Source organism: Nyctereutes procyonoides, unplaced genomic scaffold (genome assembly GCF_905146905.1).
Source record: "Nyctereutes procyonoides isolate TBG_1078 unplaced genomic scaffold, NYPRO_anot_genome, whole genome shotgun sequence".
In the NCBI taxonomy this organism is placed as follows: Eukaryota; Metazoa; Chordata; class Mammalia; order Carnivora; family Canidae; genus Nyctereutes; species Nyctereutes procyonoides.
This window is the reverse complement of record NW_026575120.1, coordinates 36421614-36436287: the sequence shown is the minus strand read 5'-3', so window position 1 is coordinate 36436287 and position 14674 is coordinate 36421614. Positions and strand designations below refer to the sequence as shown.

Here is a 14674-nt window from a genome sequence, read left to right as displayed (position 1 = left end):
CAGAGAGAAAGAGAGGCAGAGACACAGGCAGAGGGAGAAGCAGGCTCCATGCAGGGAGCCCAATGTGGAACTCGATCCTGGGTCTCCAGGATTATGCCCTGGGCTGAAGGTGGCCCTAAACCGCTGAGCTACTTGGGCTGCCCCTGTTCCAAAAACTTAAAGATGAGGAAACACTTCCAAACTCATTCTATAAGGCTAGTATTACTCTGATATTAATGCCAGATAAAAACATAGACCAATATCCCTGATAACTATAGGCAGAAAAATTCTCAAGAAAATATTAGCAAATCAAATTCATGAGCACATTAAAAGGATTATGCCCCATGACCAAGTGGGATTTCTCCCTGGGATGCAAGGATAGTTCACACATGCAAATCAATAAATGTCACATTAATAAAATGAACGATAAAAATCACATAATCAGCTCAATAGATGCAGAAAAAGCATCTGTCAAAAACCAACAGCCTTTCACGATAAAACCCTCAATAAATAAGGTATAGATGAAACATACCTTAACATAATGAGGGTCATCTACAACAAACCCACAGGTAACATTATACTCAATGGAGAAGACTGAAAGCTTTTCCTCTAAAATCAGGAACAGGCAAGGATGCCTTCTCTTAACTCTAATTCAACGTCCTACTGGAAGCCCTATAACTAGTGCAATTAAACAAGACAAAGAAAAGGCATCCAAATCAGAAAGGAAGAAGTAAAATTGTTATTGTTGTAGATAATATGATTTTGAATATGAAAAATTCCAAAAACTCAACTAAAAAACTATTTTTCTCCAACTAAAAAACTATTGAAATTAACCAGTGATTTCAGTAAAGTTGCAAGGTGTAAAACTAGCATGTAGGAATCTATTGCATTTCTATATATGAATGATCAAACATCTCAAAAAAAAATCAAACCATCCCATTCATAATAACATCAAAAAACAATAAAATACTTCAGAATGAATTTAACCGAGGAAATGAAAGTTCTATACTATGAAAACCTTAACACTTTGTTGAAAGAAATTGAAGATACAGAAACAAAGACCTCTTATGTTCATGGATTAGGAGACTCATTATTGTTAAATAGTCCATACTATCCAAGGCCATCTATAGTTTCAATGCAATTACCATCAAAATACCAACAGCATTCTTCACAGAAATAGAAAAAACAATCCTGAAAATCATTTGGAGCCACAAAAGATCCAGAATTACCAAAGCAATCCTGAGTAAAATGACAAAGCTCTTATTTCAAACTATATTACAAATCTATAGTAATAAAAATAGTATGGTACTGGTATAAAACATAGACACACAGGCCAACAGAACAGAGAGCCCAGAATTAAACTTCAATATATATAGTCAACTAAAATTTGACAAGGGAGACAAGAACACCCAATGGGGAAAGGATGATCTCTTCGATATATGGTATTAGGAAAAAAGGATAGCCATAGGTTAAAGAATAAAATTGGACCCCTATCTTATACCAGTCAGAAAAATTAGCTTGTAATGGATCAAAGACTTATGTCTAAGATCTGATACTATAAAACTCGTAGAAGAAAATATAGGGAGGAAGCTCCTCAACAATGGTCTTGGGACTGATTATTATTTTTTTGAGTATAGTTGACACACAAATTCATAGTTTCAGGTGTACAACTTAATTGTTTGACAAGATTATACATTAAACTATGTTAGTGACAAATGTAGCTGCCATCTATCCCATTACACCACTATTGCAATACTCTTGACTATATTCCTTATGCTCTGCTTTTCATTCCTGTGACCTACTCATTCCAAAACTGGACTGTATATTCCTCTTCTGTTTTGACATTTGGCAATACTTTTTTGGATAGGATACCAAAAGCAAAAATAGAAGGAAAAAAAGTTCAATAATGGGACTACATCAAACTTAAAGGCTCTGCACAGAATAATTAACAAAGTGAAAAGGCAATCTATAGAAGGGATGGACATTTTTGCAAACCATGGATCAGACAACAGGCTGATACACAAAATATATAAAGAACTCATACAACTGAATAATGAAAATGAAATACTCCAATTTAAAAAAACGGGAAGAACTAAATTAATGTTTTCCAAAGACATCTAACTGGCCAACTGGTACATGAGAACATGCTCAACATAACTAATTACAATCAGCTAGGAGAATGGCTATCAAGAAGCAAAGAGAAGGACAACTGGGTGGCTCAGGTCATGATCTCAGGGTCCTGGGATTGAGTCTCACTTTGGGCTTCCTACTCAGCGAGGAGTTTCCCTCCCTCTGCCCCTCATCACTCACGCTCATGCTTGTGCATGTGTGAGGTCTCAAATATTTCTTTAAAAAGAAGATAAGATATAGCAAGCGCTGACAAGAATGCGGAGAAGAACTTTTGTACACTGTTGCTAGGAATACAAACTGGTTTAACCACTATGGAAAACAATATAGAAGCTCCTCAAAAATTAAGAATCAAACTATTGGATGACCCAGCAATTCCACTTCTGGATATATAGCCAAGGAAATGAATCAAGATTTTTAAGAGGTATATGCACTCCCATGTTTACTGCAGCATTATTCACTATACACAAGATATGGAAATAACAAAAGTCCCTAAAAGATAAATGAAGAAGATCACACACACACACACACACACACACACACACAATGGAAACTCTCAGCCATGAGAAAGGAGCATCCTACCACTGTGACAACATAGATGGACCTTGAACATATTATGCTGAGAGGGGTCAGACAGAGAAAGAAAAGTATGACATCACTTATATGTAGAATCCTAAAAATCCAAAGTTGTTTCCAGGAGATGGGGGTTGGGGAGACAGGACAAACTCACAATGAGTAGTAAATATTCTCTAGAGAATGCATAGTATAGTGAATATCGACAACAATATTGAATCTAACAAACTTGTTAATAGACACTAGAACTTAATTATCTCGATCATCAAAAAAAGGATAATATAATAAAAGGGCTAGTTATCCCTACAATAGCAATTATGTAACATATAAATGTAATGGGTTACTGTTGTACACCTTAAATTTACAGGTTATATGTCACACGTTTCAATTTAGAAAATGAAAGGCAAATTATTATAGAAAAGAATATAATCTCATCAAAGACGTTTCTGAGAATCAGTCATTTAGAAGCACTGGAAGAAGAGTTTAATTTACTTCATCCACCCCATTTAATAATTTCTATTTCAGTCCCTACTGTGTGTCTAAAATCATACAAATAATAACAGATTATAAAAATTTAGAAAAAAATTTTCTCTTTCTGAAACCAGTAATCCAGTTTGGGAATGTATTCTAGATATATTATTTTTATCGTTATTTGGGTTTATCTCCTCTCTCCTCAGGATTCTTAGTAATTTATTATTTTTTCAATTTTTTTTAGAAATTCTTTTTTTTTTTAGTTTTATTTATTTATTTATTTATGATAGTCACACACAGAGAGAGAGAAGGCAGAGACATAGGCAGAGGGAGAAGCAGGCTCCACGCACCAGGAGCCCAACGTGGAATTCGATTCCAGGTCTCCAGGATCGCACCTTGGGCCAAAGGCAGGCACTAAACCGCTGCGCCACCCAGGGAACCCGGATTCTTAGTAATTTAAATGAAGAAAGCTGCTTTCCACAGGACTGTAGATACATTTTGTTTGCAGGATTATTACTAAGCAATAATCAAGTTTTCACCTTGCAGCTGACAAACATTAACTATAACACTGATCACAGTGGTTGATTAGAATAGCATACCTGTGGTGCCATATTGGCCTTGATCACCATTCAGTTTCTATCTGTGCTCCTTCTTCCAAATTCCTATACTTTTCTAAGTCATTTTTTACATTAAAAAAATGTATTCTATGGTCCTTCCTTCCTTCTGCCATTTATTCATGTATGCTTTCATTCACAAATATTTATGAAGACCTTACTATATATAGGTCAAGTCTTTGTGAAAAATTTTCAAACACCAAGGAAAAAGATTGATCACTAAAGTAGACAGAAATCCTGTTTAAAAATTTAAGGTTTTTTATTAAATAACCTGAGTGTTTGGAATATTGACATTTCTCCCAATGTCAATGGGATTTTAAAGTTCTGTACCATGACTAAATATTACATCTATAAAATAGCACAGCAATCTGGTCTACTTCATTCTCACTGCCCCAGGAGATGAATATAGACATCCTCAAAAACACTTATTGAGAGGACATTATGTGTGTTTAAGCTTAGGTTCAATTTTAGGTGTATGGAGAGAGGGAGACAATTGAGAGGACACACCAGGAGAAAGAAGCTATAGCTCCCCTCCTTTCAATTCCTTATGATTACTTCACAATGCCTGTGTGGGTGACTTGGAGCCAGTCTATACAGGGGATGTAGAGGGTAGATAACATAGAAGAGTGGACATTTAGAGCTGGACAGCTATAGAGAGATTGGAAGCAAAACTGCTTCTGAAAAGTTAATAGGATTTAGATGGTTAGTGTTAAACACAAAGCTAGATTTGAGACAATTTTAAAAGGCTGTTTATTCATAGACTTTTGGCAAGGCAACCCATCTGCTCTTGCTTTATGTCAGCGGGGATTCAAAGGAGTTAGCGAGATTAAGTTTTATACAGAAAAAGTGGAAACAGAGACAGTCTCTGGTTGGCAAGCACTCTACTCTGGTGGGATTTGGGGGGGGGGTTAGTCATGGAATCTAATTGGGCTTCAGGGACATTAGGCAGTCCTTGGTTGGTCGTAAGGGGGTAAGCACACAGTTTAAGTCTAAAGCCAGAGGATTATTTCAGTGTTAGAGGGGTGGTATTTTCTATGACCAGCAATTTCCTGGAACAAGTAGGTCAATAAGAAGCTTTTTTGGTGGTCAAGTGGTCATAATGGTCCTCATGGGGTTGCTGGCTGCCATAGCTGGCAGTCCATCGCTGGTAGAGAGGTGAAGGCCACCCCAGCATGGAAAACTACATGAATGAAGTCCTCAGGTGAGGATGAGCAGACAAAGATCTTGCCATTCAAACAGTGAGAAGACCACCCCAGTGAAAGATCATGGAGAAATGAAACTTGTGCTTCCAGAAGATGAATTTTAAATGTCGAGAATTGGAATATGGATTTGATAGAAGAGAACTTGGGATATCATTTACAGGGTTTTGAAAACAGGTGTGAAGAAAGAACACGAATTTAAAGGTTTGGAGAGCACTTTGTTACTAGGAAGGGACCAAGTGGCTTATAAGTGAATCATGACTAAGCACAGAGATGTTACTTTGAAAATAATTCTGGCCTCGGTGATACACCTGTTCTTTGTGAGAAAAACAATATTTAAAAACTGGAGGAAAACACTCTCCTACACAACTTCTGAATACCAGAGACCAAGAGAAAATTCTGCCCAATTTAATCAGTTGAAAATACAAAGCCAACTGTTAGGACTGAAGAGTTTGTACAGGTTAAGAAAAATACTTAAGCACTACATGCTCACCCTAGGAGCCCGTTTTCCAGAAGTTTTGGGGGACTCTGGGTCAACTAGTTAGAAAGCAGCTAAGCAGGAGAGAGTCTTTAGAAAAGAAATTGCTTCTTTTATGCCTACAGGTGTAGGGTTTATTCACTACGTGGGCTTAATTTTCTTAAGTTCACGAATAAGCAGAGACTTTTACCAGATATTTCAAATTTGTGTTCTATTCACCGTGTAAAAGGCACAAGCGATCAATCTTACCATCAATACACTCCATTCCCCTCCAGCAGAAATTCAAACCACAACTCTCTCAGTAAAAACCAAAACCTTCCTTTTGCATGAAATAACCCCTGTCTTCTCTGGTGGGCATCCTCCAAGTGCCGATACCTTTGAGCCCCCCAATTATAAAGAAGCCATCATTAGGGCGGCCCCAGAATCACAGGAACCATGCCCTGTACTAAGGAAGAGTTGGAGGTGAGTTTCAAGCACTTATCTTCAGTCTCCCCCTCCCCCCACTGCAGACTCAGAGCTGAAATGGAAATTCAGCCCACTTGGCAAAGCTGAGGTTTTCAGTTGTTACACTACTCACAAGGTCAGGATGGAGGCCAGGGGTGACTTGGGACGCTGGATGTTTCTTGCAGAAGTTCCTTGATCTGTGATGGTGGCTCCTTTTCTCAAGAGCTTCCCCACTCCCCAGTCTTGTCTTTTCCTCTGCACTCAGCATCCTCAAGCAGCTTCCCTGCTCCCAAACCAACCCTGGGGTAGGCATTTCCTCACTGCCCAGATCAAGAGAACTCAGCGCACACAGAGATGCATCCCCATTTGATTAAAATGGGGATGTTTTCTACCCTTAGAGGGTCCATGGGAATCACTTGGGAACTTCCGCAAATTCTGAGAGGCCACAGTCTCCTGATTCTAATGATGTAGGTCCAGGGTGGAGTCCTGGTCTTGTGGTTTGTAAAAGCTCCCCATGTGATGCTTATGACACCAGCTGAGGCTGGGAACCCTGATAACATCAGCGCCTAAGATGCTAATAGATGTTGTGGGGGTTGGGGTTGAAAAAGAGGACGGGTGTATTTGTAGAATTAAACTTGTTTCCCAAATAACTTCTAACCAGGGGAAACTTTGGGAGGATAGTTTTTGATCTTTCTCACCTAGAGGAATTAAGACATGGGGAGAAGGAATACATGTTACAGTCAAACTGAATTCATTTTCCTCTCCTCTTGCTTGTGGAACAGGGCTTGTGAGGAGGTGGGGGGTGGGGAGGTAGATGGGAAAGGGAGGCTAGGGGAGGGAAGTGTGGGGGAGGGGAGCCTGGATTTTTGGGGAACACCAGTGAGAATTTGAGGCCACACATGGATCTCTCCACCTCCTTACCCCTTGCCCTGGAGCAATGGGCCGCCATCAACTAGTGAAGAACACCTCCTGAGAGCCTTGGAAGAACCTTCAACCAATCCTTTTCTCCAGTTTAAATGGATACACTCCAACCCTCGGAAAAGCACCAGTTGGTGTAGATTCAGAAGTGGCTTCTCAGGGGGAGAACCTGATTCTCATAGGAAACCTTCCCTGCATCCCTCCCCCAGCATCCCTTCAATCTTATCTACTCTGCATCCTCCCCTCCAATGGGATCGTCTCCCAACTTCCTGGGTTGAGATTACCGATGTCTCTGAGTCCACTCCCTCTTCCGTGGGTAGGAGAGCTTTGGGGTTTGGAGAAGGAAAGAAAAGATGTGGCTGGTCTGAAGGTCATGATCAAAAAAGAATTTTCCATTTATGCAGTTTGTCTCATGTGTTATTCCTTGATTGGCACCGTCTGTTTCACCAGGAAACGTGTGAGCAAAGCAGATTCTCAGACCTCAGTCTAGGTTTACAGAATCAGAAACTCCAGAGGTGGAGCAAAGCAATCTGAGTTTTAATAAACCCTCCAGGTGATTCCGGTACAAGCTAGTGTACGAATCACAGGCTGTCTGAGGTTTTCTCTGGGCTTCTCCTTTCTGACCTTGGGTTACTTGAAAGAAAGAAAAGAAAGGAAAGGAAAAGAAAGAAGAAAAAAAGAAAAGAAAAGAAAAAAGAAAAGAAAAGAAAAGAGAAAGAAACAAAGGGAGGAAAGGGGGGAGGGAAAGGAAGGGAAGACCTGGGGAGAGAGAGGGAGAGAGGGAAAGGGATCTTGAGCTCACCTCATGGTCCTATTTCAAGCAATTTGCTTAGAGAGGTTGCTGAGTAAACCAAACACAGTGCTGCCTCCTGCTGGCAAAAACATTTTGTAGGAAAAAAAGAGCATGGATACGATATGGAAATGTCTGGTTAAAGATTATTAGGCTAGTCACAAAATGAATGAAAGATGTAGCTAAGTCCCTTACCTGACAGTCAGCTGAGTGGGTAACCCTGCATGCCCAGAAAGGCTCTTGAAATATAAACGTGTGTTAGAAAAGGGTTGGGACGTATCAGGGGCTCTAATTGCTTTGCAGGAGGGGCTGTGAGTAGCATCTTGCAAAAATGTTGTCTCACAGCAGGTTTGGGAGAACTGTTTTCTCAGTTTCTAATCTCTTCTCACTAACCTACTTTATGCATTAAAGGGGAAAGATAATATGAGGCATGGTTTTCTATCCTCGGATCCCAATAGCAGCCGTAACACCAAGCTCACGGTAGATGTATTTAATCTGTCATTTATCAGTCACACGGTTCCTGTGTTGCCCATTCCCTATGCATTTACAAAATCTCAGTTTGTGTGATTCCTCTGTGAGGTTGGTATCTCCATTGTACAGGTGATAGAATGGAGACAGAGAGGTTGAAGAACTAGGCCAGGGTCAACAGCTGGTAAGCGGCAGAGTCTGGATTTGAACTCAGGAAGGCGGCTTCTAGAGACCGTGTTCTATAAGCTGCTCATTAGTTGATGGGCTGTCATTCTGCTCAATTCTCCAGCAGTCAGGTTGGCCTTGTCAGGGGTCAAAGGACCTTAGAAACCCTTAAAGAAGTTGAGCTTCCAAGAGCCCCAGTGTGAGGGAACGAAGCACCTCGTCCAGGTCATTGAAGCAAGGCCAGTTCCTTGAGTTGCCCTGTGCACCCTCTGCCTGCCGATGCTCGTCCATTTCTGCTACAGCCCTCAGTCCTTGGCCGAACCCCCTGTACCCGATCTGAGCATAGGCACCGTGCTTCACCCTTGGGATTCCAGAAGCCAGTACAGAGAGTGACCCAGGAGCCCTCTCCCAACAAAGGAGGGTTCCCTAGCCGTGTCTGTGCTGCTCGGCACTGTAGCAGGTCCTCTACATCATCCCCAAGGAAAAAATGTAACATCCCAGGATGGAAGTTATTACTGCCTTGATGTTTCTAGAGCCCCTGACATTTTCTCAAGGTTTTTTTTTTTTTTTTTTTTTTTAAATCACTGTCTCAGGTAGTAGAAGAATGAAAGGATCCATGTTGAGGACAGGAAACCAGAGATCTGAAGGCTTGAAGGTCATGAAAGAATACTGGCCAGGTGTGCTAGTGGTTACTACTAAATATAGGACTGCTCGCAGTACCACCATTTCTTCAAGTTTGACAGGCCTGATAGTGAGATCTCTTTGAAGCAGAGCTCAAGTGGAAGGAGACTTCCAGGCAGAGGGACACAGGATTCTGATACTAGTGGGTCCACAATCGGGAACAATCCCCGACCTCACACCTGACTAGTGGACTCTGGATACCATGTACGGGAGGGCCACTTTCTCAGGGTGTCTTTGCGTCCAGCCCTGAGCTGATGCGGTGTCCCCTGGGCAGGACTTGATCTTCTGGGGCAGAAGCCTTAGTCCTGTCTTCATGACAAGGGCTCAGTGTCGAGAGTCTGCGCTCCAGCCACACAGCAGTAGGGGAAATGAGATTCCTTCCCATCTCCCCAACCCTCATCTAGTGGCCGTGTCTGCTCTTTTAACCTGGCCTATCTCTGAATTCTTGACCTCTGACTAACCTCTGGAGTATTTTATTGCTTTCCTCTCATGCCTGTGTTGCATCCAGGTGTGTGTGTGAGTTTTCCCTCTTCCATCGCTTTCTGGTTGAGAATGACAGGTATCAGCTTGTAGGGCACAACTTGTCCCTGCTGTGACTCAGCAGAAACTTCATAGCTTTTGGAAGACCCTCCGATCACTAGGAGGCTGCTCCTTGCTGGTCTTACCTTCTGATAGAAGGTTCTATAGGCTTTCCTATGGTGCAGCTTACAGTACAGTATTCACGACTATGTCAGAACAGCAGAAACATAGCTCTGACTCCTTCAAGGCGTATAGCTGAGCACTGGTGTAAAGTGAAATGCTACACTACAAATTATACCCTAAAAATAATGATTTTTGAACCAGATAGAGATAGTTTTTTATTGCCTTAATTTCAGAGCTTTTAATAACTTCATTTCTGTTTTTCTATCCTTTCTTTCCACACAAGACATAAGACAATGGAGAAATGCTTTAAAATTTTACTTTAAAAGTGTATCATGTTTAATATTACGACCATATGACTTTTCCTATTTTTTTATTAAATATAGAAAATAAACATTTGATTCACCTGAATAACTTCCTAGTTTACAAAGCTTGTTTATATTGCTGAATAGACATAAGCTCATTCCAAATATACAGCCGGACATCTTAGAATCTGAGGTATATTGACTTTGGGCAACAGTGAAGCCAATTTTTTAATTCTCATTGCAAGCACTGAATTGAAACACTTCAGTCTTCTCTAGAACTATTTTCCATTTCATGTTTCAGCAAAGATTTAATGGCTCTTGGGGGAATTTCTAATTCTAAAAATGGTGGCAATTTATATTCCGAGGAAATAGAATTATCTTGCTCAGAAAAGGGAAGAAACATAGGATTGCCTTTATATTACAATCATGTATTGGTGGCACATGTGAACAATGTAGACATAAAATTATGATGGAAAAAACTGGTGACAAAGAAGCAGTGAGCATAGATAATGGTCCTCTGTCTAGTGAAGTGAATTCTATTTATGTGTTTATTTTTTTAGGCGTATTAAATGTATTGAGCAGCAATTTGGACTTTACCTTTTTGGTTGTCTTTTTCAGCATATATATTTGCTTACATTGTTGAATACTATATATTATATGCTTTGAATACTATATATATTTTTATTTGGGTACTATATATTTTTAAATGAAAGTTAATCATGCTTAATTTTATACTTATTCTAGAATTTTATAACTCTTGACATTAATAAAGTTTTCATGACTTGCCAAAAAACAGAGAATTAATGTCATGATATATTTTAAAATAAAACTAAAAAGCTCTGCACAGCAAAGGAAACCATAAGCAAGATGAAAAGACAACCTACTAAATGGGAGAAAATATTTGGAAATCATTTACCCAATAGGGCTTAATATCCAAAATGTATAAAGAACTCATATAACTCAATGGCAAAAAAAAAATCCATTTTAAAAATGGGCAGAAAATCTAAATAGATGTTTTCCCAAAGGAGACATACAGATGGCCAACAGGTACATGAAAAGGTGCTTGACATCACTCGTCATCATCAAAACCATAATGAGATATCACCTCACACCTGTTAGAATGGCTATCCTCAAAAAGACAAGTGATTTCAATTGTTGGTGAAGATGTGGGGAGAAGGGAACCCTCATGCACTGATGATGAGAATGTAAATTGGTGCAGCCACTGTGGAAAATAGTTATGGAAGTTCCTCAAAAATTAAAAATAGAGGGATGCCTGGGTGGTCCAGTGGTTGAGCGTCTGCCTTCAGCTCAGGGCATGATCCTGGAACTCTGTGATTGAGTCCCGAGGTGGGGACTCTGATCAGTAAGGAGGCTGCTCCTTGCTGGTCTTATCTTCTGATAGAAGGTTCTATAGGCTTTCCTATACTATATATAGGAAATTAATCCCAGAGTTCGGCTCCCTGTGGGGAGCCTACTTCTCCCTCTGCCTATGACTCTGGCTTCTGTCTGTGTCTCTCATGAATAAATAATCTTTTTTAAAATTAAAAATCGAACTATTTGATTCAGCAGTTTCATTCCTGGGTATTCATCCAAAAGAAATGACAACACTAACTCAAAAAGGTATCTGTACCCCCATGATTACTACAGCACTATTGACAATAACTAAGACATGGAAACAGCCTAAGTGCCCATTGATGGAAGAATGGATAATGAAAATGAGGCATATATTCAATGAAATATTAATCAGACTTAAAAAGGAAGGAAACATTGCCATCTGTGACAACCTGGATAGACCTTGAGGACATTAGACATAGTGAAATAAGTCAGACAGAGAAAGACAAATATGATATGATCTCCCTTGTGTGTGGAACCAAGAAGGAAAGAAAAGAAAGAAGAAAGGAGGGAGAGAGGGAGGAAGGAAGGGAGGAAAAAAAGAAAGGAAAGAAAGAAAAGAAAAAGAAAGAAAGACGAAAGAAAGAAAGAAAGAAAGAAAGAAAGAAAGAAAGAAAGAAAGAAAGAAAGAAAGAAAGAAAGAAAGAAAGAAAGAAAGAAAGAAAGAGAAAAAAAGGGAAAAAGAACTAGCTCACAAAGAATGGATTGATGATTGCCGGAGGCCAGTGTGTGGGGAGTGAGTGAAATGGGTGGAGTGGGTCAAGAGATACAAAGCTCTAGTTATAAGATAAATAAATCATGGCGATGTATTCTCAGCTAAATGACTATAGTTAATAATACTGTATTGCATGTTTGAAAGTTGCTCTTAAAGAGAATAGATCTTTAAAGTTTTCATTACATGAAAAAAATATGTATGTATGGTGACTGATGTTAACCACACTTACTGTGGTGATCATTTTGCACTATCTACAAATACTGAATCATAAAAAAAAGCAGCTCTTACTTATTTGATCACCATTAGCATCATGAAGACATTTGTTCAGTCTGGTAAATCCAGGGGAATTTCTGCCACCATGAAAGAAAAATGATGTTAGCTACATTATAGTTGTCTCATGATGTTTGGTCCTACCAAACCATCTTCAGATAAGTTGATTCAAACATTACAAAAATATTGGTGGGAACAATTTGAAGAATTTCAATAGTCATTCAATCTTATTAGTAATTAATTTTTAAAAGGTAATTATTATAACCCAATATTAAATGTAATGTCTGAGCAATGCTCAAAACTCTTACCTCTAGAACCATTTAAAGATTTACTAAAGAAAAAAATATTTACTAAAGAATTACCTTCATTTTACCTAAACATTTAATGTATTTTAGGATTTTTTCCATAGTTGCTTATTGGGCTAAAGCTTTCCCTAACTTCTTCCTCTTTAGTCCTAAACTATTCTATCAGAGAATTTAGAGTTTCTCTAAACTCCTATTTCATTGACCTCAAATTATGAAATACAGTCATATAAGTGCAACATTTTCTGTATTGAAATTTCAGATCTACTTTGAAAATTCTGCCTTATGGTATTAAGCTTACTGTACTGTTTTTCCAGCTACCACAAGATGATTAAAAAAAAAATCACATACTTCTCAATACATAAGCCAAAGAAATGCACTGATGTAATTTTTTACATTTAGTTTTTTCCCACATGTTAATATTCCTGGATTCAAAAAAATAAAGAGCATTTAGTATTTTTAAAGAAAGACTAGGGAGGGGCACAGTTGTTTGGGTGACCAGCTCATGGTTTCAGGTCATGATCTCTTGGATTGTGAGACCAGGCCAGTATCAGGCCAGACTCAGTGGGGAGTCAGCTTGCAATTGTCTCCCTCTGCCCCTTTTCCTGTGCACTATCTCTGTGCACTCTCTCTCTCTCTCTCTCAAATAAATAAATAAATAAATAAATAAATAAATAAATAATAAAGAAATAAATAAATCTTAAAAAAAAAGACTAAATGTTCTGATAATTTAGATGTCCCAAATCCTAATGAGGTCTCTCAATTTTAGAAAAAATTCTTTTCATGGAACATTGTCCTATTTTTAGAGCTAGAACTTGGACAGTTACCATTTTTAATTCAAACTTCTAAGTGGGAAATTTTGAGTTTTGCTTCAGCAAACTACATAATTTTAAGGAAACCCCACTCAAATAATTCTATCAATGCTTCACATGGGTTTTTTCTGCAGTACTCTATACAAAGAAGCCTTCATCTGAGCATTCCTCAAGCTGTAGATGAGAGGGTTCAGCATTGGGTTAAAGAGACTGTGAAATAGGGACAGTATTTTCTCTAGCTCTTCTCGTTGATTGGAGTCGGGGACCATATAAACCAGCATGGCTATGCCAAAGAAGAGTCCAACCACACAGAGGTGGGAAGAGCAGGTGGAGAAGGCCTTTCTGCGGCCCTGCTTTGACTGGATCTTTAGGATGGCCCAGAGGATGCACATGTAGGAAACTAGCATTAAGCAGAGAGGCACAACTAAGACAAACATACAGGCAGCAAAGATGACCACTTGGTTGAGCCTAGTGTCAGCACAGGCCAGCTTGAGGACAGATAGGATTTCACAGAAAAGGTGGTTCACTTTCCTGGGTCCACAGAAGGGCAACCGTAGAAGGAGAATTGCATGTACCAGAGACAGAAAAAATCCACATGACCAGGAAGTGACAGCCAGAGCCGTGCACAGTCTCCAGCTCATGATGACAGTGTACTGGAGGGGGTGGCAGATGGCCACGTACCTGTCATAGGACATCGCCACCAAAACCAGGCACTCTGTAGCAGCAAAACCCAGGTACAGGAATGTCTGCATTACGCAGGGAACAAAAGAGATGGTTCTCTTCTGATTCACTAAGTTTACCAACATCTTGGGGACATTGTTGGAGGCATAGGACATGTCGATGACAGCCAGGTGTGAGAGGAAGAAGTACATGGGGGTGTGCAGTCTCATGTCCAGACAGATGAGTCCCAAGATCACGCCATTTGCCAGCAGACTGAAGATATACAAGAGGGAGAAGATCCAGAAGAGGAGCACTTCCATCTCTGCACTGAGCTGGAACCCCACCAAGACAAATTCTGTGACCCATGACTCGTTGCTTCCCATTTCTTAATGACAGATTTTCAAGGACTGAAATGTGACAAAAGGTCAGAGCTGGGCAATCGACAAAAATTGGAGTTACTTATCTCAACAGAGGCTTGCAGAAGGGTTGTATCCTTGTCCCTGTTTGCCAACTCCCTTACTCCCCCAAACTGCTAACCTTCTTGATTTGAACTTGTAATATGAAAGTGTAAACTCACAGAAAAGGGTCAAGGGTTATGCAAAGAACTCCCGCCTACCTTCACACAGATTCAACAGGTTTTCATATTTCTTTCATGTTTGCCTTATTCCCTTT

At 39.6% G+C, this 14674-nt stretch overlaps 1 protein-coding gene across 1 annotated transcript; it reads right to left on the bottom strand.

The window, feature by feature from the left end:
- Positions 1-13455: 13455 nt before the first annotated feature.
- On the bottom strand, positions 13456-14385 carry LOC129516002 (olfactory receptor 2A2-like). Its single transcript, XM_055335307.1, has one exon. It carries the CDS (start codon positions 14383-14385, stop codon positions 13456-13458), a length of 930 nt encoding a protein of 309 aa, XP_055191282.1.
- Positions 14386-14674: the final 289 nt, after the last annotated feature.

Excerpts from the sequence above, each read along its gene's own strand:
- LOC129516002 (XM_055335307.1), bottom strand. The coding sequence starts at position 14,385 with ATGGGAAGCAACGAGTCATGGGTCACAGAATTTGTCTTGGTGGGGTTC.